We start from the raw sequence: 27,031 nt of genomic DNA, 5'->3' as shown, positions 1-27,031 counted from the left end.
TCGCTGTGTAGTGTTCATGTAAGTCTTCTGTAGCGGTCGAGTGTCAGTCGACGGACAGCCATGGAGAGCAAGGGGGGCAGCCGCGTGCCCCAGTACCTCGCCACTATTATCCGTAAGTACAGTACCACACCTGCCGCGAGTGTGAAAACTGCTTCGTCACCTCTGACGTTAGGATCTCATTGCATTGCTAATTGAAGAGTGTCTGTTCAAAGGCTGCTAATTCCACTAAGAAAGTTGTGGAATAACGCAAAGAAACGTACAGTAAAAGGCACATCGAACGTACCCATGATCGGGTATGGCACTCGTTTTAAGGAATCAGCAGCGGCGATTAGGTGGGGGAACCCATTTTGTGGAGAAATTATTACGTTTTTATTCCATTTTAGCCGGCTGAAGCTAGGAATTATTTTTAAATTTTTTACAAGCACTGTTGCCTTATCACCTAATTCTTTTCTTTATTTTATTTAATTATTAGCAAAATTACTAGCGGAAATATGCACAAAATGTCGCACTTCTATTTAATTGTAATACATGTATAATGTCCGGCTCCACAGCTAAATGGTTAGCGTGCTGGCCTTTGATCACAGGGGTCCCAGGTTCGTTTCCCGGCAGGGTCGGTAATATTAACCATAATTGGTTAATTCCCCTGGCAAGGGGACTGGATGTATGTGTCGTCTTCGTCATCATTTCATCCCCATCACGACGCGCAGGTCGCCTACGGGAGTTAAATCAAAAGACCTGCACCTGGCGAGCCGAAGTCCTCGGACACATTCCGGCACTAAACACCGTACGCCATTTCATTTACATGTGTAATACAGTTCCTTTGGTGAAAATTTTATAGTATAGTATTGGATTAAAATCTCATGTAAACTATTACCGTATTTACGCGAATAATCCCCGCCACCCTAACTTTAGGAAGTCTGTTTTTTAAAAAAAAATGCCAACATTGACTCAAATAAAACCCGCACCCCAATTTCGTGCCTCATTTTTTCAAAGTGCGGGTATTATTCGCGTAAATACGGTATTATCGCACGTAAGTTGATAGACTGTCAATCTTTACCCCTCTGTCGGAATTCGCTCAGAGAGCTTCTTTCTTTTTTTAGTTTTGATGTATATACCCTCCCCCCTATATCCCACAGACCCAGCTAAGCCTACTTCTTGTTGCCTGTACATTTTCTGTCCCCGCCCCCACTTCTAATTCCCAATCGCCGCTACTGTAAGGAATTACATCTTTCTGATCTAGATTGCTCATGGCATTCGATAGTATTCAAATACTGCAATGCATGTCGACGAAATACTATTTCTTTTTCAAATTGGGAATAACACCTTTCGAACAGACACTTCTCAATTATCGTTCTCAGTACTTGAAGTCAGTGGCAAAGTATTGTCTTTTGTGCCGTCCTTTACACGATTGTCATCCAGATGGCGTTTTCTTTGCTAGAGTTTTAACTTCACAAGGTGAAAGAGGGAAGTGGCCGTGGCCTTGATTTGCCTCGTGTGATAATGAGAAACCACGGATAACCATATTCTGGGCTATCCTTTCTTTCTTTCATTCTTTCTTTCTTTCTTTCTTTCTTTCTTTCTTTCTTAATCAGTTTACCCTCCAGGGCTAGTTTTTCTTTCGGACTCACCTCTACCGCCTCAAGGGCAGTGTCCTGGAGCGTGAGACTTTTGGGTCGGGATACAACTGCGGAGGAGGACCAATCCCTCGCCCAGGTGGCCTCACCTGCTATGCCTTGTGGGGGATGGGAAGATCGGAGGGGATAGACAAGGAAGAGGGAAGAAAGCGCCCGTGGTCTTACGTTAGGTACAATCTCGGCATTTGCCTGGTGAAGAAGTGGGAAACAACGGATAACCACTTCGAGGATGGCTGAGGATGGCTGAGAAGGGAATCGAACCCTTCTTTACTCAGTTGACCTCCCGAGGCTGAGTGGACTCATTTCCAGCCCTCGTACCACTTTCTCAAATTTCATCGCAGAGTCGGGAATCGAACCTGAGCCACCGGGGGTGGCAGCTAATCACACTAACCACTACACCACAGAGACGGACCGATATATTATTATTCTGTTCTATTCTATTCTATTCTATTCGGCTCGTTACGACCCCTGAGGATCACGAGTGACTTGTTCGGCACGTCTTCTTTCTTCCCAATACCTCTTCATTCTCTCACTCATCTGCCTCTCGACAATTAGGTCTGGACGGCCCCTCTACCGGTACGTCGGCGCACACGATTCCGGCGATCACTGCGGGCAAGACAGAAGCGCGATTCATCACTAAAGACAACCCTATGCCATTCGTCGATCTTTCTCGACACCAGGCCAGCCTTACACGTCGCTGTTGTGGGGTCAATGGAACACCTTCTGCAGGGACATGGGCTCGTAAGCCAGCTGCACGCAGGCGATTACCAACTGTTTGTTGTGTAACGTGGGGTGCCACAGCTGTTCGAATTTTGCGCTGCTGTGCATGGGGTTCCATCCGGGCCATCCGAATGATGCGGCGATCCTCTCTCACAGTTGTCTGTTGCGCTCGGCCTGTGCCAGGTCTACGAGTGTGGGTACCTTCATTTGACCACTGCTGCCATACGCGTTGTATCGTAGATGCCTGTCGGCCAACACGTGCAGCGACAGTCCTTAGCGATAATCAAGCCTCACACAGCCCAATTATCCGAGCCCTCTCAAACGGCGACAGTTGTTGATAGCGTGCTCTTCTCTGTCGTCGAGGCATGTTTGACGGGGAACACTTCACTGCACAGACTGCAAGTCAACTGAAGCCACCTCATCAGAGGTCCCGAGGGACCAATGATGTTTTTAGCCCGTCGACCAATTAAAGGCCTTGAGTGCTATTTCTTGGTGAGATTAGACTGGAACTGCATTGTTGTGACGGTGTGTGGATTGTTGATAAGGGATCTAATTGACCAGGGTATGGCCTGTACCCCGAGGGGTAGGATGATGTTGTTGACTTACATTATGTTGGATGTCCGTGGGACCACGACAGCGCCGAATCTAATGTGGTTTGTTTAAGATATCTTTAGGTCTGCGGTATCGCAGCCCCACGGTGTCGTAATTCCCCAGATTGGAGATAAGAGGGTTAGTGCTCATATGGAGCTTATTGTAGAATTTAGTGGCTGCATGATAGATCCTGCCAAGGATGGTGGTTAGCTGGTATCTATCATGCAGATCGGTGTTCCTTTCAAACCATTGGGCACCCGATAAGGAGCGCAGGGCACGGTTTTGTACACGCTGCACTGCTTCCAGGTGTGTCTTGGCTGCGCCTCCCCAGATAGGACTGGCATACTCTAGGATGGGCCTAACCATTGATTTATATAATAGGAGCCTGTTTTCTATTGTAAGCCCATTATCGGCTTTAATCATGGGGATAATTTGAAAAAGGCGCACTTTGGCTTGCGCAACTATAGATTTAATGTGGTCCGCGAAGGTAAGTCCTCTGTCTAGGGTGACACCTAGGTATTTGGTTTTATTGGTCCACCTGATGACTTCGCCAAAAAACATCAGGGGCTGTGGGGGGTCAGGACGGCGTTTAGTGAATAGTGTAGCACTACTTTTGTCTACATTGATTTTGATTCTCCACTTTTCGAGCCAAGGCTCTAAAGTGGAGAGCGCGTCTTGGAGATAGTCTTTTGCTTTAGATGCCTGCCACGAGACAGAGGAAATAGCTGTGTCATCAGCATATAAGTATAATTTCCCGTGCGTAGGTTTTGGCATGTCGGTCATAAAAAGGTTGAAAATCACTGGTGAGATCACGCTGCCCTGCGGAACGCCCGCCTCAATAGGGCGAGGGCTCGACAGCGCAGCGCCGACCTGGACCTGAAATTTTCGGTCAGCTAGGTAGCTCGTCAGTAATCGTAGAACGTAAGGAGGGAAGCCTAAATTCCTTAGTTTGTAGATGAGTCCATCGTGCCAAACTTTGTCAAACGCACGGGAAATATCTAGAAAACAGACTCCGGTGTGGCGACGGTCATTATAGCCTTTGGTGATTTCTTCGGTTAGGCGAGTTAATTGATGGACAGTGGAATGGCCTCGCCTGAAGCCGAACTGTTCCTCGTTCATAAGTTTCTTGTCGTCAATAATAGTATTAAGTCTGCTTAAGAACAGTACTTCGAATAGTTTAGAAATAATGCTGAGGAGGGAGATAGGTCGACAATTTTGCGGAAAAGTTTTGTCTTTCTGTGGTTTTGGTAACATGATGACTTTCGCTGTCTTCCAGCACGTAGGGAAATGGCCGAAACGGAAAATCGCGTTAAAAAGCTTGGTTAGACATGTCAGCGCCTTTCTGGGAAGGTTCTTAAGGAAAGACGCTGACACGCTATCAAGGCCAGGGGATTTCCTGTTCTTAAGTCGTTTTATGGCGGCGAACAGTTCGGAAGGCGATATAAACTTAAAGTCAGGGGGGAGGTCAGTCTCGTTAGTGGCGTGAAGTTCGTTGGCATTTTCGACGGTCTCTACGAAATTGTCGTCGCAAGGCTCGACGTTGGGGGTGCATGCGCTTTCGAATGTATCCGCCAGGGCGTCGGCCTTGTCTTGGTCAGTGTAGGCCATTCCATTTCTGCCGTGGAGGGCGGGTATGCCAGTCCTATTTTTCGTGAATTTGCGAGCCAACCTATGGAGGGAGTTGTCTGCCACGCTCAAACTCGCAAGCCTGGAGCGCCACGTATCACGTCTGTGATTTTGTATTAATATTTGCAAATTTCTTTTGGAATGGTTCCATCTTCTCTACGCTACACCAGAGTCCGTATACTAGAGTTGATTCCTCCGCGACCAATCACGTGGGGAGACCTGTAACAACAATCCAATGGGTCTGAAACTTTGATCGTTTACATACCTATATTGCATCGTTCCATATCTTGAAAATCAACACAAACGACTAATGTCTTCATGGTGTTGCAATTTCCATTTTCTTAAGTGTATGATGACTGGCCGTGCATGCGTACTTTGAATGATCCAGCGAAGCGAACAGTACGCAAAACGTTTAAGTGATACTTCCGCTCCCTAGTGCTGAATCGGTAGACCTCGATTTATTTTTGAGATTCGTAATGGCAACGTTTTACACACAAACTATGAATCGATTATGCATCGCTGTGAGACATCTGGCGTACACTTTACGTACTAGTACTGCTGTTGTTTATACAGCAGAGCCAAAATATAGAATTCATGATAGGAACAAGATTCGCATCAAAAAATGTTATATACTGTGTGTGAGAGAGACAGTTGTTGGCTTAAGATAACAAAGGTTTAGAAAATTAATATCGATCGATCATACCATCGATTCAATTCAGATTTCATTTCCATTCAGTTGGCAATATTACCGGAACCGGGAGAGCTCCCTCCTTACTCCTCACCGCCGTAAATGAAGTATCACTAAAAGTTTCGCGGATAGTAGTCCCTCCTACCAGAGCTTCTGCTGCAAGGACAGATGAGTGCATAAGTTTATAACAATATTTGTATTCGTTTGTTTGTTACGTCATTAGCGAGGGTAAACTGTGCTTGCTATGTTTCCTGCGGTAATGTCAACATCTATCTGAGATGAGATTTTTTTCTAAGATTAAACATCAAACTTCACAATATCACTGCTCATTACTTCATGAGAATCTGGATCCCGTTTTGTTCAATAAAATATCAACATTTGTGGTTGTTAATAAAGGCATATTCCTAATCTATTATCTTCTTAACATAATATTGGCGATGTGTCTATCCCGAGTTTTCCCTCTTTGCGAAGTTTTTTTTTTTTTTTTTTTTTTTTTTTTTTTTTTTTTTTTTTTTTTTTTTTTTTGCTAGTTGTTTTACGTCACACCGACACAGATATATCTTACGGCGACGATGGGACAGGAAAGGGCTAGGAGTGGGAAGGAAGCGGCCGTGGCCTTAATTAAGGTACAGCCCCAGCATTTGCCTGGTGTGAAAATGGGAAACCACGGAAAACCATTTTCAGGGCTGCCGACAGTGGGGTTCGAACCTACTATCTCCCGAATACTGGATACTGGCCGCACTTAAGCGACTGCAGCTATCGAGCTCGGTTCCGAAGTTGTTAGCTGTAGGTACTGAATGAAGTGTTGTTCAAATACAGAGTATATCATACACGTGTCGACTACCAGACCTACCCGCAGTAAGTCCTTCTGAGCGCCCCTGTGTGGCTTCCAGCGTAAAAAGCTGCGAAGGGGTGAACTGTTTCTTCACAGAGTTTAATGAACTGATTGTAGGCTTCCTAATCCTTCTCTCTTCTAGGACACCACAGATCGTATTTAAGTGCAATCAAGACATACTTACATAGTGCTGGATATCAAAAACAGGCTACAGAGATTTATTGACCTATCAGTTTATTTCTTCTTTCTTTCTTCTTAATCTGCTTACCCTCCAGGTTGGGTTTTTCCCTCGGACTCAGCGAGGGATCCCACCTCTACCGCCTCAAGGGCAGTGTCCTGGAGCTTCAGACTCTGGGTCGGGGGATACAACTGGGGAGGATGACCAGTACCTCGCCCAGGCGGCCTCACCTCCTATGCTGAACAGGGGCCTTGCACGGGGATGGGAAGACTGGAAGGGATAGACAAGAAAAACCACTTCCTGGATGGCTGAGGTGGGAATCGAACCCACCTCTACTCAATTGATATCCCGAGGCTGAGTGGACGCCCTCGTACCACTTTTCAAATTTCGTGGCAGAACCGGGAATCGAACCCGGGCCTCCGGGGGTGGCAGCTAATCACACTAACCACTACACCACAGAGGCGGACCGCTCGGTATTAAAAAGAATGATATTGGTTAATTTGGTTGCAATAAGGAACTGAGCTGATGATTAATAAGGAGATTTTTTTGCCGAGCTCGATAGCTGCAGCCGCTTAAGTTCGGCCAGTATCCAGTATTCGGGAGATAGAGGGTTCGAACCCCACTGTCGGCAGCCCTGAAGATGGTTTTCCGTGGTTTCCCATTTTCACACCACGCAAATGCCGGAGCTGTACCTTCATTAAGGCCACGGCCGCTTCCTTTTCACTCCTAGCCCTTTCCCGTCCCATCGTCGTCATAAGACCTATCTGTGTCGGTGCGACGTAAAGCAAATAGAAAAAAATAAGGAGTTAGTGTAATTATCTGAAATGCTGCCGAAAGGAAAGAATACCGAGCAAGAGGCCGTGCGGTCAAAATAATTAATTTTGTGTCCTACGCACAACCAAATGAAATTAATATAATTAATTGTATTTACTCGGCATATGGCGTTTGTGTACGAAATAACTTATTTTGTTTCCTCACCATCATCATCTATTACACTGAACAGAACAAGACCTTCGACACAATAACAGTTAAAAGTTTAAAACTGTTCTGATACGCGTCCCTTCACTATAGTTCATTCCATGTTAAGAACACAGGGTTGTCATATCGAACGGCTATGCTGAACACCATCACGGGAAAAGGCGGCACATCAGTTTGTCAAAATTCAGTATTGAAGTTCAAGATAAAAAGCGGAAGAAACTAAGCTGCAAATTACATTTTATGAATTAAAGGGGATGGGGGTATTACATGGGCTGTTTTGGTTTGTACAGAATCAGACGTATACTACGGCACATAAGAAACCTCAACATTGAAGTGTAATGCGAATTGGGGGGAGAAAATAGAAAAATAATATTTTTATATGCACGAGGGGTGAGGAATGCATTTAATTGCATTTAATGAATTTCCCCAGGCAAGGCGGGGTACTACTGTGCAGTCGTATCACTCACAAAAGCAACAGTAAAAATTAAATGCGGCCGTAAATGAACGGTGGTAAAAATGTGTTTAAGAAATAACAGCTAAGTAACAAAACCAAGCACAAATAAAATACACGGCATTTTTTTATCAGTACGTTATGCCATGACGTATCGCTGCACAACACAACATCAGAATCTTCAGTAACAAATTCTGTACAGTATGAAAATAATAGAACACACAAATACTGTGCAATATACAACCAACTCTCACTTAACACAAGACAAGTACGCACTGATTTAAAGCCTAAAAACACACATGAAACAAATAAATACTGCAGATGACTTCACTACAGAAGTGAGCTGCCGGCGGTTCACAGATTGAGACTTGTACCAGAGCAACACAGAAGGAAAATGCAGGAAGGCAACGAAGCGATGGCTGTTCCTGCCACTGTGCTTCCTCCCTATGAATATATCTACGAAAAAGAAAATGTTATGTAGTATTTTAATAACTCACGGGCAAACATCCCTCATTTTTTTTATCTGTCTTTCAGAATACATTACAAAATACAGTATAATATCCCTTAATCACGAGGAAATAATGGGTGTCTCAGAGGGAGTGTGTTCACTCCTTGTAGGTCCATAAAAGCAATACTGTTTCCTTAACGTGGAATGAGCTATAGTTGTAACTGAGAGCCGTGCACGCAGCTGCTGGGCTGTATCATACCCGACTCCTTTACTTGCCTGAGCTCGAGCGCTGCTCATTGAGCCGAATTGAGAACCAAATATGGAAAAGGGTGAAAGTGCCGAAATATGAAAAATGTGGGTATTTTTAAATAAGGGGATGTATTAGCCATGCCGCATATGGTCGTCACTTGTGCATGTGCCTGAGGTCATTAGTTTAGTTGTCCACAGTCCAATGTGCCCAGCTGAGTTTAGTGGGGAAGGGTGAATGTGACAGCGTCTTGCACTACAATTCTTCTGTGCTACCCATTGTGTCAGCGGGGCCGATGACCTGGATGTTAGGCCCCGTTAAACAACAAGCATCATCATCAATGTGTCAGTGTGCTATCACACATGTATTTTCTAATTTCTGAGCCACTTGATTAAAGAAATGAAATTTATAGAGGCTAAATATTGTTATGTACACTGACTGACAGAGCAAATGCAACACCAAGGAGGAGTGGTTCGAAAGGGATGAAAGTTGGGGGAAAAAAACAGAGTCGGCACGGAAGAATAATTGATGTTTATTTCAAACCGATATGCAGGTCACACAATGCGCATGGCATCGACTCAGTAGGATGTAGGACCACCGCGAGCGGCGATGCACGCAGAAACACGTCGAGGTTCAGAATCGATAAGAGTGCGGATGGTCTCCTGAGGGATGGTTCTCCATTCTCTGTCAACCATTTGCCACAGTTGGTCGTCCGTACGAGGCTGGGGCAGAGTTTGCAAACGGCGTCCAATGAGATCCCACACGTGTTCGATTGGTGAGAGATCCGGAGAGTACGCTGGCCACGGAAGCATCTGTACACCTCGTAGAGCCTGTTGGGAGATACGAGCAGTGTGTGGGCGGGCATTATCCTGCTGAAACAGAGCATTGGGCAGCCCCTGAAGGTACGGGAGTGCCACCGGCCGCAGCACATGCTGCACGTAGCGGTGGGCATTTAACGTGCCTTGAATACGCACTAGAGGTGACGTGGAATCATACGCAATAGCGCCCCAAACCATGATGCCGCGTTGTCTAGCGGTAGGGCGCTCCACAGTTACTGCCGGATTTGACCTTTCTCCACGCCGACGCCACACTCGTCTGCGGTGACTATCACTGACAGAACAGAAGCGTGACTCATCGGAGAACACGACGTTCCGCCATTCCCTCATCCAAGTCGCTCTAGCCCGGCACCATGCCAGGCGTGCACGTCTATGCTGTGGAGTCAATGGTAGTCTTCTGAGCGGACGCCGGGAGTGCAGGCGTCCTTCAACCATTCGACGGGAAATTGTTCTGGTCGATATTGGAACAGCCAGGGTGTCTTGCACATGCTGAAGAATGGCGGTTGACGTGGCGTGCGGGGCTGCCACCGCTTGGCGGCGGAGGCGGATGCGCCGATCCTCGCGTGCTGACGTCACTCGGGCTGCGCCTGGACCCCTCGCACGTGCCACATGTCCCTGCGCCAACCATCTTCGCCACAGGCGCTGCACCGTGGACACATCCCTATGGGTATCGGCTGCGATTTGACGAAGCGACCAACCTGCCCTTCTCAGCCCGATCACCATACCCCTCGTAAAGTCGTCTGTCTGCTGGAAATGCCTCCGTTGACGGCGGCCTGGCATTCTTAGCTATACACGTGTCCTGTGGCACACGACAACACGTTCTACAATGACTGTCGGCTGAGAAATCACGGTACGAAGTGGGCCATTCGCCAACGCCGTGTCCCATTTATCGTTCGCTACGTGCGCAGCACAGCGGCGCATTTCACATCATGAGCATACCTCAGTGACGTCAGTCTACCCTGCAATTGGCATAAAGTTCTGACCACTCCTTCTTGGTGTTGCATTTGCTCTGTCAGTCAGTGTTTTATATAAAATGTAGCCTCCGTGGCTCAGGTAGCAGCGCGTCGGCCTCTCACCGCTAGATTCCGTGGTTCAAATCCCGGTCACTCCATGTGAGATTTGTGCTGGACAAAGCGCAGGCGTGACAGGTTTTTCTCCGGGTACTCCGGTTTTCCCTGTCATCTTTCATTCCAGCAACAATCTCCAATATAATTTCATTTCATCCGTCATTCATTAATCATTGTCCCCAGAGGAGCGCGACAGGCTTCGGCAGCCGGCACAATTCTTGTCCTCGCCGCTAGATGGGGTTTCATTCATTCCATTCCTTACCCGGTCGAATGACTGGAAACAGGCTGTGGATTTTCATTATATAACATGTATTGGATGTAGTATACTTGAACTTCAAAGGCCGTAGGTAATCATTAATTCCTGGTGTTCTTTGGTAGAGAAGGATGAAAGTGCCGTTGTGCTGGGGAACTTTATTATTGGCGTTTACTCGAAAACATGTTTCTGGCACGTCCACCCTTTTCCATCTTTGCTTTTCAACTGTACCCGCCTTTGAGCTAAAACATACCGTACTATGAAGAGAGCTGGAATTAACAGTCGAACCTAGGATACGCTTGATGTTTCTACATCAGTAGCTGTGTTTGAAGAGGAACGGTCGGTAGATGCAGGGTGGATCTCGGCCCATAAGTGACCACGACTGGTCCGTGGTCCAACATCTCTGCATCTGACCGGCCAACCGAGCAGAGAAGGGGTGGCGACGGCTCTAACGTGGTTCTACGCCTCTGCATTCGGGAGACGGGACAGGGCTCGACCTCACGACTGGCCCCAACCGTCGGTTGTCCTGAGAATGGTTTTTCATTCTCCTGCACTAAGGCGAATGCCGGGACAGTTCCTAGTATAGGCCACGGCCGCCAACCCCCTCACCTTCTCCGAGCATCTCCACCATAACACATCTCTCGGCCTGAGAGATGGCGTCACCGTCTAAGAGGCCCGCCTCCCCCTTCAGGGGAGGAATGAAAACATTTTAGTAGTAGTAGAAGAGGAATGACGAGCACAGAAGCTCCGTCAAGCTCAGCCCCGCCCTTCTCCAGCATTCCATGTGATTTGTGCGGGCGTATGCTTCATGCCAAGACTGGGCTGCTAAGTTATATGAAACATATTCACAAAGTATTGCGAGTGTAAAAATCTAAACTGCTGAAGAATATGTTTACTGGGATGCAAGTTGTTGCTGATATGACGACTAGGTGAGTAGCGTCATCTTTTCACTGTGCGCTTACCGAGCTCGATAGCTGCAGTCGCTTAAGTGCGGCCAGTACCCAGTATTCGGGAGATAGTAGGTTCGAACCCCACTGTCGGCAGCCCTGAAAATGGTTTTCCGTGGTTTCCCATTTTCACACCAGGCAAATGCTGGGGCTGTACCTTAATTAAGGCCACGGCCGCTTCCTTCCCACTCCTTTCCTGTCCCATCGTCGCCGTAAGACCTATCTGTGTCGGTGCGACGTAAAACAACTAGCACTGTGCGCTTTCTTCCTGTAACTAAGAGCTTCAGAACACCTCTTACCAAGTGAACCCTGTTCTATTTCTCAGACCAGAATTCAAATCCTTGAACTGTCGGAAATCGAACTCAGGGCGCTGGCATTATAGATAGGCAAGCTACCCCTACACCATAGGGCTGGCTAATAATAATAATAATAATAATAATAATAATAATAATAATAATTTGAACACGAAATTTGGCACAATCGAAAAAGTAACTGAGTTCCGATAACTCGGATAAATTATAGTACCAACAGGAAAAGAACCGAAGGCCCTCGAGGTCCACATCCAGGAAATGAAGAGAGCCCTCGGCCGAACGCAAAACATTCACAACAAAAAATGCCTTTCAATCTTCACCAAAATTCGACATTACAATACTGTGATCAAACCTGAAATACTATACGCGAGTGAAACACTGGATCTCTACAAGAAAACAGTACTCGAAGACATCCTGAAAGAGAAACGTAAAATCATCAGAAAAATTCTCGGCGCAAAACTGACTGACGAAGGATATAGACTGCAATCTCGTACAAAAACCGAGGAGCTCTCAAACCTTGCGGCCGACATCAGAAAAAGACGCCTGAAATTTTATGGACACATCAAACGCCTTCCAGAAAATAGACAGCACAGTTCTCTGCGAAACGTAAAGAATTTCACCTTATTTTCTTGACACAGCATAAGCCCAAAAGTATATACAGTATCATGTCTTTGAATCAACATGTTTCAGATGTCATAGAACGCGTGTTGGATGCCAAGGTATCCGCCGAACGTAATTTATCTCGATGCACCTCGGGAGCTAAATTTTATTTCGAGTTTTCGAAATTTTGATATATAGAGAATACCACTTTGAAGCATGTATAGCACATAATTGAATCATATGTATCTACGGGCTTATAGTGACTACACTATTTTAACAGTATTTAAGCATATGAATAAATAATAATAATGGTATTTGCTTTACGTCCCACTAACTACTTTTACGGTCTTCGGAGACGCCGAGGTGCCGGAATTTAGTCCCGCAGGAGTTCTTTTACGTGCCAGTAAATCTACCGACACGAGGCTGTCGTATTTGAGCACCTTCAAATACCACCGGACTGAGCCAGGATCGAACCTGCCAACTTGGGGTTAGAAGGCCAGCGGCTTAACCGTCTGAGCCACTCAGCCCGGCTAAACAGATACAAACAAACTCTATTTTATGGCATTACTTTAATTATAACCCTTATTATAGTAACTTTTATAAGACAGGATACAGTACATACAGTAGTGAAACAAGAAACTTACCTCGGTTAACACCTTTGGAAAAATGCGTTAGACTCTTCTGTTTGTTACTGTTAACCTTTCCTCCCTTCATGTTGAAACTTATGGTCAATACCACGCAGCCGAGATTCGTAAATAGAGCTTGTCATCCGCGACTTCGGGGGTTGCTTTCGTACGTGACCGGTAATTAATTCACACCCGAGAAACAGAGAGGCCTCGCCGATTTTCCGATCATTAGAAGTTTTTGTTTTTCGTTCCCAGAATCACTGTGAAACTTTCTTTACTTGTTAATTGTCCCCTGCAAACCACAAATGCCGTATTGCAGAGTTAATATTGCACAAAATTCGAGTTACAGAGTATTTTTTGCTTCAAGGGAGGAAATGTTTGTTTCTAGAAATCGAGAAATTCGTGTAACCGAATTTCGAGTATTAGAGAAATAAATACATGTGAAGAATGGGACAAAGGGTCGGGAAATTTAAGTTACTTCGAGATACTGAAAATTAGAGTAATGGAGATTCTATGCTTTTCCGGGTAGCGGAAAAAATGTGCGAAAGCGATTTATTTTAAAGCCGGATGCCCTTCCTGAAGCCAACCTCAGTTGAGCTAATCAAGATGAAATGAATTATGGTAAATGAAATTGGGTAAGAAATCGGCTGTGGCCTATGGATAAGAACTGTCGCGGCATTTTCCTGGAAGTAAAAATGGGAAACCTCAGAAAACTATTCTCAAGACGGCCGAGGGTGGGGTTCGAACCCAATCGCCTACCGAACGAAGAGATTATCTCCATAACCGTAGGGCGTTCACACGCGCGACCACTCCACTTGATGCTTTGTACATCTGTCTGTACAGTTCTGACAGAAAGTGTAGGGACGTTAGTGAAAAATGAAATAACATGGAGATAAATGCAAAGAATATTTATACAATAAAATTACAGACCTTTACAACGTAACAACTAACTTATCATTAGTCGGCAGATCAACCTTTGGCTTTTCTGAATTTATTCACACGATCTAGCGTGGAGTTTCAGACAATCTTTTTTTTTATTATTATTATTATTTTTTTTTTATAACCTCCTTCCACAGCTGAGTGACATGAACTTTGGTCTTTCGTTTCAACTTCATCAGTTTTATAGCCACGGTATTCCATATATTTTCTGGACTGCATGTAGGGCGGGGCACAGTTGTGACATTATGGTTCAAAGAAGATGTTAGTGATTTGTTATTTATTTATGTGCTGGCGCATTATCTTACCGATAAGTAACATTTTCAGCAATGAGGTTAGTTGCGCATGGCAGCATCACTTGTGCGATACCAGTGTTGTACAATACTGCGCGCTGTTGAAGCTCCCATTAACAATTCTAAACTCCCCAGCAGCATCAATAATAATGTTATTTGCTTTACGTCCCACTAACTACTTTTTACGGTTTTCGGAGACACCGAGGTGCCGGGATTTAGTCCCGCAGGAGTTCTTTTACGTGCCAGTAAATCTACCGACACGGGGCTGTCGTATTTGAGCACCTTCAAATACCACCGAACTGAGCCAGGATCGAACCTGCCAAGTTGGGGTTAGAAGGCCAGCGCCTTAACCGTCTGAGCCACTCAGCCCGGCTCAGGCAGCATCGGACGCAATACAGCCCCATCTCATAATCGCCTCTACATCCTTTTAGATGACGGGAGCCACGCATGCAGGCAAAAACTTCTCTGTCTTCGTGCGTTCTTTTGTAACAGAGACGTAGTCTCAGAAAACAACCCGTCCCCATGTTTTGTTTCTTTCAACCACTGACGGCTCTGTGTACAAAACGAGGTTTAATTTGCCTAACATTGTATTTATTTTTTTATTTATTTATTTATTTATTTATTTATTTATTTATTTATTTATTTATTTATTTATTTATTTATTTATTTATTTATTTATTTATTTATTTATTTACAGGATTTATTTATTTATTTATTTATTTATTTATTTATTTATTTATTTATTTATTTATTTATTTATTTATTTATTTATTTATTTATTTATTTATTTATTTATTTATTTATTTATTTATTTATTTAATCCGTCCAGGGTTTTAATATAAGGAAAGATCTTCATTGGGGTAATCACATAAATGGGATTGTAAATAACGAGTACAGATCTCTGCACATTGTTATGAGGGTGTTTAGGGCTTGTAGTAAGGATGTGAAGGTGACGGCATGAAAGTATTTGGTGAGACCCCAACTAGAGTATGGTTCCAGTGTATGGGACCCTCACCAGGATTACTTGATTCAAGAACTGGAAAAATTCCAAAGAAAAGCAGCTCGATTTGTTCTGGGTGATTTCTGACAAAAGAGTAGCGTTACAAAAATGTTGCAAAGTTTGGACTTGGAAGACTTGGGAGAAAGAAGACGAGCTGCTCGACTAAGTGGTATGTTACGAGCTGTCAGCGGAGAGATGGCGTGGAATGACATTAGAGAACAAATTAGTTTGTGTGGTGTCTTTAAAAGTAGGAAAGTTCACAATATGAAGATAAAATTGGAATTCAGGAGGACAAATTGGGGCAAGTATTCGTTTAAAGGAAGGGGAGTTAGGGATTGGAATAACTTACCAAGGGAGATATTCAATAAATTTCCAATTTCTTTGAAACCATTTAAGAAAATGTTAGGAAAGCAACAGATGGGGAATCTGGCACCTGGGCGATTGCCCTAAATGCAGATCAGTGGTGATTGACTGGTATCCCCCCTGACTCAGCGAGGGAGCCTACCTCTACCGCCTGGAGCGTCAGACATTTGGTCGGGGATACAACTGGGGAGGAGAACCAGTACCTTGCCCAACCGACCTCACCTGTTATGCTGAATAGGGGCCTTGTGGGGGATGGGAAGATTGGAAGGAATAGGCGGGATAGAGGGAAGAAAGCGGCCGTGGTCTTAAGTTAGGTACCATCCCGGCACTTGACAGGAGGAAAATTGAGAAACCACGGAAAACCACTTCGAGGATGGATGAGGTGGGATTCAAATGCCCCTCTACTCAGTTGACCTCCCGAGGCTGAGTGGACTCCATTCCAGCCCTCGTACCATTTTTCAAATTTCGTGACCGAGCCGGGAATCGAACTCAGGCCTCCAGGGTGGAAGCTAATCACACTAACCACTATACCTCAAAGGCGGACTATGTAACAGATCGAAAGTTATGAATATTTTCCCTTAAACCAAGAGGTTTTGCCTATGTGGCCAAAAGTTACAAGTGGCCATAAATATAGTAATTAACGAATAAAAGTGACTTCTGGCTTCCATTGAAAGACTCCATTTTCAAAACAATATTTCATGAATAAGATGGATACTTAACGCTAAGAATATTGATGGAAGTATAGAGACAATAGCTGCTATACTACTTTGTAGCGGTGTCCCTAAACTTACTGTAAGGACTTGTACCTTCAAAATATTCTCCTGATACTTAGTGTTTATGTGGAAGGAAGAGATCGGATCAAGAGCAGGAATAATGCAAAAAGCATTAAACTATAAAGGACCAGAGAGAGCCAGGAAGCGAATACGTCACAACAAGCCACTGACTGGGAGAGGTACAATCTCAGGAACAACATGAGAGGCCAACAAAAATTTAATCATGCACACGCTGAGTGATTGTCCGGTCATCGACGACAGATACAGCAGCTAGTACAGTGCAAGCCAATGAAGAAGGAATACTCTTTACCATTTCATGAATATTATCGTTAAGTACTTGATACGATTATCAAAGACGTGAAGATAAGATGTGACAGATTCGAGGTCATCTTCACGTCATAATAAGTGGACTATATCATATCATCAGCGATCACCGCCCTGAAGACCGTGTGCTAGGTTGAGGCTGGTATCAAGGGTTGTCATGAGACATGAGACTATCGCACAAAAGGGATAGCAGCTATTTACACACAAAGAGCACATTTATCAGGTGAAGTAGCTAGTCTAGCCATTTGTGTGTCGTGGTTATAATCTCTCATGCAGCTCACGTCCATTGGGGTTGTGCTTGAAGAGAGCTGCACCACCTCTGGATGAGGACACGAATTTATTTAACTCTAATGAAAACAGCGTAACATTTTGAAGAAAAAATATGTACACATCTTCGAGGACCGAAATGAACATTCGTAATTCTCTCCACTTTATATATTGAGATAGTACGCAAGAGAGTGTGCAACATAGCGAAAATGTAGTAGTAGGAGTAGGGCAGTGGGATAGTAAATAACCCGGCTGCATACAGTGTCTCTTATATAAACTAAGACCGAGCGCACGGAGTTTGTACATTGCGCTGCAGCAGCAGCCTCAGCCGAACTTACGTAGCGCGCAGCCTCCCTGCTTTAAGCGCCTTGGATCTGGTAACCGCATTCTGGCTGACTCGAGTGAGTTCTGCCACTGTAATCTTTCTGATTTCATTTGTAATGTTTTCTTTCAGTTCCTCAAATGTTTGAGGATTTATTCGATTCACTTTTTCTTTCAGTTTACCCCACAAGTAAAAATCACACGCTGTTAGATCTGGAGAACGAGGGGGAAATAGCCCAGCACTGATCACTGTGTCTGCAAATACTTTCGAGATTGTAAGAAGGGAATCTTCTGCTGTATGAGCAGGGGCTGAATCTTGTTGAAACCACCCACGAGTTTCCTTCTTCCGTTAAATGATGGAAGAACGGTGTCTAAATTTCATCTTGGTACCTCCCTGCATTTACTGTCGTCTCAAATAAATAGACCCAATTATTCGTCTTGCACTAACAGCACATCAAACACCAATCTTCGTATCATAATGAGGGACTTCATGAATACCATTTCTGCACACCAATAGCGAGAGTTATGACTGTTCACACGACCATTAAGATGACACCAGAACGTTTACATACGAAAATACGGTGTTGCAATGATAACTGTCTCACCATGTTAACAGCTGAGATTCAGACTGGCGACTGATGCTTGCAAGGTCAAGAACTATGCGCGTGCCTACCATACTGGAGCTTACGTGTCTGAGAGTAAAAGCGCACGGTCTTAGTTTATATGAGAGATCCTGTATTCGCTATCCTTTCCCAAGCACTGGAGCTAGCACTACTATCTGCATCTGACGAGAAGTTGCGGCAGCTTGTAGGTACGGCGTGAGTAACGGACACTACACTAAGCTACAAACATTAGTCGTGATAAACATTGCGAGCTCTTTTAAACAGATACATTTTCATCATTAACACTCGAAGTGCTATCGTCTCGCAGTGAGACGATTCGTAAAATCGATAAAACAGCTCCTAAAATCGTTATAACAATCGATTTTAGGAATAGGCCTATTCTCGCTGCGAAATGAAATTCTCTATCTGGTTGGAAGTGCAAGTTGGTCTTTGGTTGGGGAGATAAAGCAGTAAGCGGCGATCTTGTCAGCTGTGAACTGGTCTTTGTTTACGTTTGCTCAAACTGTGCTGTTGCTTCGCGCGTTTGAAGGTTATTGTTTGCTAGCCGATTTGTGATTATTGTGTGGCTGATTTACTCCATTTTAATTGCTTTATTGTATTTAGTGATTATTATAATATAAACATGAGTGAACTAAGTGGTTCTAGTGCAATTAGAGAAGCATTGGAGGAGCTTGGAAGTGATGAAACGACATTGGTAATGTAGAAGATTTTTCTGATGATTTCATTAGACGACTTTCCTTCTGAACGTGGAGAAGAATATGACCCTAATTTATATACCCGTGACTATAGTGATGCGTCAAGTAGTGATGTAGACAATCCAAACGTGCGAACCCTACCAGGCACATCTAGACCTAATGGCCCACCACAACAGACTATCTCCGAGTCTTTTTACCTGTGACTTTCTTATTATTCATTGAAGTTTATATTATTATATATCATTGTGCGTGTAATGAAATTTGGCACATTTCGTATATCTTGGAATTTAATTTCAGATAATGTATTGAAAACATATCAGGTGCAAGATTTTTCAGGCGTTTGCTCTATGAACCAGCGTTTCGTCTTAGGTCTGACACTAGACTCGTCAGAGTGGGATGTGTCAGACCCTAATGTATTGGTTGTTATCAACCTCAAAATTTGGAATATTTTTTTAATTTTTAAAAAAAAGTATGACTTATCATCCATTATACTTTTACTGAATACTTGTAAGTAAAGCATCATACTGTTAGCTCTTGATATGGTAAATGTTGCCTCCCCAAAGTAGCTGTGGTTCAAATCTCGGCCAATACGTGGTGGATTTTCTACAGTACTGGTCAAAAATTTAAGACTACATTCAAAAACCCGCAGTTCTAGCCCTTCGGGTAAGCAATTCAATGTTGAAAACATCTTAGGGATATGAGCTACGAATTTTGGGTAAATACAATTTAATAAAGTATGAGAACATGTTATTTATTTATTCATAAAAATTACAATCCTTTTCTTAATCAACATTATCAGGTCGATTAGATTAGCAATTTGCTTTTTTTTTTACCTCTACGAGCGCTAATGTGAGTCAATGCAAAGTTTCACTTAAGCCCTTAGAAACTATATTCGGTGTGGACATTTTCAAAAAAAAATCAAAAATGCCTGAGGGTATTGAACGAAGGAACACTTTGCAGAAAAAAATATGTAAATAAGACAATTTCGCTAGGATTTGAATCAAAAAGGAAACGATTCCAGAAACAAGCTATTTTAGACAGTTTTCCGAAACTGCATTGAGGCCGAAAGTGATTTTGGATTTTAAAAAAAAGTTTGATAGAGCTACCATCCAAGACTCACAATTTGAAAACTTTCCGGGCCCTTTAGTCCCTCCACTTTCGGCACAATTGAGGAAATTGCTTAATTTAACGTTTTTCGTAGCATGGGGACCCTACTGTGTCTGCTAAGAAATGACTTCAACATTAATACCATGAAATATCACCTCAACAGGTCTGTGTTATAAATTCGGTGACATTTGGACATAAACATGTCCTATGGCTGAGGGTCATCTGAAAATTTGCGTAACGAAAGTTAGCGTGATGGAAGTGTAATCCTAGCAATCGTGCAGGATGTGATGTGAAGTAAGGATGGATGGCCAGACAGTGTTTTACACCTATGTATCATCTGAAATTAGCAGCCATTGACGGATGGCCTTGACTGAGAGCCATATTTATGATCGTATGATTTTCGCAAAGGCTAGTGGTTTCTCTAAATACTTGCATTTAATTGCTAACATTTCGCAGGATTTCAATGAATTTGGTTAGGTTTGTTCGTTCGTAATCTGTTTACCCTCCAGGTTCGGTTTTTTCCCTCGGATCCCCCTGTGGGTGGGGGCAGTAGAATAACACCCACGGTATCCCTTGCCTGTCGTAAGAGGCGACTAAAAGGGGCCCCAGGGGCTCTGAACTTTGGAGCGTGGGTTGGCGACCACGGGGCCCTTAGCTGAGTCCTGGTATTGCTTCCACTTACTTGTGCCAGGCTCCTCACTTTCATCTATCCTATCCGACCTCCCTTGGTCAACTCTTGTTCTTTTCAGACCCCGACGCTATTAGGTTTGCGAGGGCTAGGGAGTCTTTCATTTTCATGCCCTTCGTGGCCCTTGTCTTCCTTTGGCCGATACCTTCATTTTTCGAAGTGTCGGACCCCTTCCATATTTTCACTCTGATTAGTGTTATATAGAGGATGGTTGCCTAGTTGTACTTCCTCTTAAAACAATAATCACCACCACCACCTTTTTCCCTCGGACTCAGCGAGGGATCCCACCTCTACCGCATCAAGTGCAGTGTCCTGGAGCTTCAGACTCTGGGTCGGGGGATACAACTGGGAGTATGACCAGTACCTCACCCAGGCGGCCTCACCTGTTATGCTGAACAGGCGCCTTGTGGGGGGATGGGAAGATTGGAAGGGATGGACAAGGAAGTGTGAAGGAAGCGCTCGTCGCCTTAAGTTAGGTACCATCCCGGCATTTTGCCTGGAGGAGAAGTGGGAAACCACGGAAAACCACTTCCAGGATGGTTGAGGTGGGAATCGAACCCACCTCTACTCAGTTGAACTCCCGAAGCTGAGTGGACCCCGTTCCAGCCCTCGTACCACTTTTCAAATTTCGTGGCAGAGCCGAGAATCGAACCCGGGCCTCCGGGGGTGGCAGCTAATCACACTAACCACTACACCACAGAGGCGGACTGAATTTGGTCAGGTAAGTTAGGAATTATGAAGTATCCCCACGTTTAGAGAAGTAATATATTTTTCTGCTGTAAGTCGTTCCAAGTATTGCTACTAAGACTTTTTGTCAGGTGTAGCATTAGATGAGCCACTCTCTGAGATTGAAAGAAATGCTACACTGGTTTTTCTGCGTGCCTTTATAACATTTCGAAGCTTAGCTGGAATGCGCTGTCATTAAGACCAAATCGTCGGCATAAATCACGCTGCTTACTTCTTTTCCACACAGCTGAAACTCTTCCTGCCATTTTGTACCTTTTAGAAAATAATATTCTTGTTCTTAGCCTTTCTTCCAAATGTATTGGTTTGGCACTTGATGTGGATTTGGCTCAGTTGTATGGCTGGATGCCATTCTCTGTGGTAGTTTGTAGTGTAATGTGTTGTGTGAAGAGGAGTATGTTGGGACAAACACAAATTCGCAGTCCCGGAAGCAGAGGAGTTAACCATACGCAGTTAAACTTCTCAGCCCAGCCGGGATTCCAACCTAAGGCTCTCTGAACGAATGGCCACTTCATTAACCATTCAGTCAAGGAGCACTGCCGATTGTGCTCATGGCTAAAATATTCTCATTACACCTTGCATTCGGAAGATAGATGGTTCGAACCCCACTGTCGGCAGCCTTGAAGATGATTTTCTGCAGTTTCCCATTTTACACCAAGTTAATGCTGGGGCTGTGCCGTCATTAAGGACACGGCAGCTTCCTTCCAACTCCTAGCCCTTTCCTATCCCACCGTCGCCATAAGACCTATCTGTGTCGGTGCGACGTAAAGCAAATCGTATCTCAGATATTTCATTTCCAGAATGTTTAGTTGTCTTCATTTTTTCTATGTATACTAACTGAAGATGACTTAAAGAAAGGATCGAAGCTCGTCCTAGTTCTATGAGTGTACATACCATTTACGAAGTAGCTTTAAATGGGTTGTATCAACATTGTATTGAACAGTTGGACCACTACAAATCAATTCTAAAGAATTTTACCAATACATTTAATATTGTCCCCCAGTAAATGGTCCATGTATACTAAGAAGAAGAAAGGTGAAATTTACAACCTAGTCCAGCCCCTGAAGTTACTGTGAACCAAGAACACATTATACTAACAATTCTCACTGCGTCCCGCTGGCTTTGGATTGCCTGTTGCATACAACCTACCCTAATATCATAATTACTCAGTACATCCAACCTCTCCTCCCATGCCGTGCGAGTTGACTATGCGGTTTAGGTCGCGTAGCTGTGAGCTTGCAATTGGAAGATGGCGGATTCGAATCCCACCGTCGGCAGCCCTGAAAATAGATTTCTATGGTTCCCTCTTTTCAAACGAGCCAAATGCTCGGGCTGTACCTTAACCAAGGTCACGGCCGCTTCCCAATCCTAACCTTTCCCATGCTTGCATTGCCAAAACTTTTCATTTGTTAGCAAGACGTTGAACCACTAGCAAAAAAAGGTATTTGGTCATATGCCTCCTCTAGACCTACAAACCATGTTTAAAGTTCCTGAAACAAATCTACAGTAAAAAATAACAAGTATATGTCGTCTGTTTCTTTCCAGTGGATCTGCTCCACCTGAGCTATGGTCTCGCTATTGGATGGCCCGCCACTGCACTTCCGCAGCTGATGTCTGAAGACACTCCTCTGTCCACAGGCCCTATCAGTGAAGAGGACGCCTCCTGGCTGGCGGCGATATTTTACTTCGTGGCAGCTGCTTCGATGCCACTGTACAGCTTCCTGTGTGAGAAACTGGGTCGCAAGAAGTGTGGCTACTTGGTCGGCATTCCATATGTTATCAGTGGCATCCTTCTCGCAGCCGCAGACTCTCTGCCCATGCTCCAAGCTGCCAAAGTGTTTCTGGGACTCAGTGCTGGAGGAATCTTCGTTCTGTGTCCAGTGTATGTCAGTGAAATCGCTGAAGATGAAATAAGAGGTTCATTAGGGGTGTTTCTGACTCTACTGAGGAGTATCGGCATTCTGATAGCTAATATAATAGGCACCTTTTTCTCCTTGCGAACAGTGGCCTGTATCTCCTTAGTGCCGCCTGTCCTCTACCTGCTCTGCCTACCCTGGTTACCAGAGACTCCAATTTATTTATTGAGGCGTGGCAAGACTGACAAGGCAACTCGTTCTCTGCAATGGTTCAGAGGTAAAGGAACTGTTGTTGATCAGGAGATACAAGATATGACGTCAGGTCTCAGAAACATGAAATCGGATGGAGCGGCTGCTGCATCCTTCAAGGATTTGTTCGCCTCCAAGGGCACCATCAAAGCAGTGTCTATTGGGGTAATGCTCTGTTTCAACCAGCAAATGAGTGGGTTTTTTGGCGTGATAAGTTACACTGTGGAGATATTTCAAGAGGCAGGAAGTTCTCTGGCACCGAACATTTCCTCTATCATCGTCAGTGTCATGTTAGTTGGTGCGACCATCGCAGCTACGGTGTTGTGCGACAAAGTTGGCCGGAAGATCCTTCTCTTCACTTCCAATGCACTAATGATTGTTTCGTTAGCCATTCTCGGTATTTACTTCCACGTCAAAGAAGCAGGAGGAAGTTTGTCAGGTTTAGGGTGGATTCCACTGACTTGTCTGTCCCTATACGTCATTAGTTATTCCATAGGGTTGGGTCCGCTGCCAATTGTGCTTATGACTGAAATATTCTCTCCCAGACTGAGAAATATGGCCATTACATCTAATGGTGTACTCGTATGGTTTTCAATTTTCTTAGTCACTAAATTCTACCCGAATTTGTGCGAAGCTCTCGGGAAGCATGGTGCCTTCTACCTTTTCAGTGTTTGCTGTGTCATAGGTGCTGTGTACATGCAATTCGTCCTACCGGAGACCAAAAACAGGCCACAGGAGGCAATACTCGAGGATCTGCAGGGAACTAGTAGGTCCATAGTGCCATCTGAAACAGATAAGGAACAGAGTGCGTTTCTTCCGCCCACTGACGTCAAGGTAGTGAAGTCTGGTGAGAAAAGTGAGAGGGTAACTTGAAAGACTAATACCGTGAGAATAATCACCATCTTATTTGACTTTCAGCAAGAGATGACGTCAAGTTACTCGGATATCAGGAGCGTTGGGAATTCTGCTCCGCGTTTAAGTTATGTTGTTAAATTATTAAACGGTTGATTGGATATTTCACTGTCGCAGTGTAGGTCAGCCATGGTCAATATGTTCCCTTGCGATGCCTGTTCTCATTTTCTCCTACTTACTCTGCTGCGACGGATGCAGGTACAGCAGAGAGTTGTCTTCATTGCTGGTAGTTTCAAGTGTGCACAATGACGATGAATATATCCAAATCGAAGATACGATGTAATTTTCATTTATTTATTTATTCATAGTTTGTGTCACTATTAAGGTTATGGAGATCGCAATTAGAAAGGAGAACTATAAATTATTTTCCATCATAGCTTTCAATTGAAGACGGGAATGCTATACTCAATGTTATTGAAAAACTTTTCAGAAAATGATATAGTCTGTATGGTCTACACGACCGCCTGTATTTTGGCCATGACAACATCTGCCCGGTGTGAAACAGCTCGATTCACAACGCAACGTGATGTGTTTATTTGTCACTTAGAGTGAACTTAATTCCCGTTGGTGGGAACAAAGTAATCATCAGAATGTTATCTGGCAGAGTAGAAGAGGTGATGCGATGGCTTACGATTTCTCCACAGTGCTCAGATAGATGCTGTTGATGGTGATTCATATTCGACAGGAGTAGGCTGTGTACTGGCGAGTTTCACCCTCTCAGTATTTCATCATCATCATCATCATCATCATCATCATCATCATCATCATCATCATCATCATCATCATAAGGGCCCTGATTTTGATGACGTAATAAATACCGACAAAATTACCTAAAAATGACAAAACGTTTCCCATATAATAACTTACAGTCAGCCAGAAAATCACCCAAAAATATGAAGGAAAATATAATATTTATCCAAAACATTAAATATGTGCATTGTCCCCATTATATTTAACTCGTAATGGAGTGAATATGTAAAATAAGAGTTTTGTCTGTACGTTACTCAGACTTTAAAAATAATGGTATCCTGTATCGTCATGCCCACAGTAACAAGGAAGTGCACTTTTTAATTGTCTGTCTGTCTGTCTGTCTGTCTGTCTGTCTGTCTGTCTGTCTGTCTGTCTGTCTGTCTGTCTGTCTGTCTGTCTGTCTGTCTGTCTGTCTGTCTGTCTGTCTGTCTGTCTGTCTGTCTGTCTGTCTGTCTGTCTGTCTGTCTGTACGCGTATCACGAGAGAATGGTTGAAGAGAATTTAATGAAAATCGGCAAAATAAAGTCGGGGAGTGAGGCACTACAATGCAGTTTTTTTCGCGCTGAGTAAAATGATTAGTTTAAGGAAAGGCCTAAAATTTAATTCTCAAATATCTATGTTATTTATTAGTGCTCTTATCGATGAATACTGCGTGCAAGAAGTTATATAGAATTACATTTGCGATCATTTATGTCTTATACATGTTTACCGTACCGGCTATGATAACAGAGATTTTCATGAATTTCGATTGTTGTTGCTAAGTCCGTATCAACGCCGAACCTAGAGAAAATGAATGAATAGAATTTAGTAAACATCGATATGTTAAGTCATGGAATAAGGCATTACAGTCCAGGCTATAAATAGTTTTATTCACACTGAATGGAATGGTAGTTTTGGGGAAAGCGCAGGCACCTATTTTTATTTTTTTTTTTTTTTATGTTATTGGTCCTATCGAAAAGTACTATATAACAAAAGTTCTAGAGAATACAATTTCCGATAGTTTATATCATATACAGTTTTACCATGGTGACTATGATAATAGAATTCATGAATTTAGACTTCTGTTGCTTAGTCCGTATCAACGCTGAACGCTGTTAACGTTGTTCAATCTATTCTGGTAATGGTTTTTGTCATGATTGTCTTAAAGTGTAAAACCGCGTCGTCATAGGTCCATATCGACAGGAAAAGTGTGAAGATGATTATAAAAAAAGAGGAAAAATTGTAAAGGAAAGATCGCTTGAAGAATAAGAGACGAGGTAGTCGTGAAAACACGAAGGACTCCCTTTACATTAGATGCCCTAACTTCACAGAGTCGGAAGAAAACTAAATGGGAAGGCCTACAATATCGAAAGCTCCTAAAACTGATCAAGGGGCCGATGACCTAGATGTTAGGCCCCTTTAAACAACAATCATCATCATCATCATCAAGCAAGCAAAATGATCAAGAATAACATTACAATGACCAATGTTGTGATTCTATTTGTACGTTCTGCTGGGCCGATGACCTAGATGTTAGGGCCCTTTAAACAACAAGCATCATCATGATCATCTCTTCTGCTACCACGCACGTGCGATAGATGGGATTTCTGCTGCGTCCCGAGTAAAATAACCTTCCTGAATATTGGCGGAAAGTAGCTAGGGAGTTACATAACTTTGCACGTGCTATATGATTGTAAAAGTCATGTGTACTGAACACTTTTGATGTTTGATTAGTGAAATGTCGAATGATTACTCAGATATGTTGATTACCCAACGTAAATGCCTGAAAATGACTATTGAATGACGCAGAAGAAAGAAAAATGACTTAAAAACAAAGAAAATGTAACGAATTGCTAAAAATGACAAAATTAATTGGGTAAAATTGGAAAAATGACTTAATAATTATGCAATTCCGTAATCAGGGGATCATGATCAGGATTTGTTTATAACTTACCAATGTGTATGATGCACCAATTAAGAGGAGCCTTGTCATCAAAATCCGGACGCTGAACATCATCATCATTATCATATCCAAACACGCAGGTTACCCAAGGGTGACAAACTGATAAACCTGCTCCAGGCGAGACGAACATGTCCTCGGACACTCCAGCACAA

The 27,031-nt window shown here is 43.6% G+C and overlaps 1 protein-coding gene across 1 annotated transcript; it reads left to right on the top strand.

The window, feature by feature from the left end:
* LOC136879409 (facilitated trehalose transporter Tret1-2 homolog) lies at positions 1 to 27,031 on the top strand. Its single transcript, XM_067153226.2, has 2 exons — positions 1 to 112; positions 22,716 to 27,031. The coding sequence occupies exons 1-2, from the start codon at positions 61 to 63 to the stop codon at positions 24,146 to 24,148; spliced, it is 1,485 nt and encodes a 494-aa protein (XP_067009327.1). The 5' UTR covers positions 1 to 60; the 3' UTR covers positions 24,149 to 27,031.

Source organism: Anabrus simplex, chromosome 8 (assembly GCF_040414725.1).
Source record: "Anabrus simplex isolate iqAnaSimp1 chromosome 8, ASM4041472v1, whole genome shotgun sequence".
Lineage (NCBI taxonomy): Eukaryota > Metazoa > Arthropoda > Insecta > Orthoptera > Tettigoniidae > Anabrus > Anabrus simplex.
Note: the sequence above shows the minus strand (reverse complement) of the source record. Positions and strands in the feature narration are given on the sequence as shown.

Bases quoted from the DNA above. Each gene is read 5' to 3' on its own strand.
- LOC136879409 (XM_067153226.2), top strand. From the start codon at position 61: ATGGAGAGCAAGGGGGGCAGCCGCGTGCCCCAGTACCTCGCCACTATT. The intron at 113-22,715 runs GTAAGTACAGTA...GTTTCTTTCCAG, and splicing joins GTACCTCGCCACTATTATCC to TGGATCTGCTCCACCTGAGC.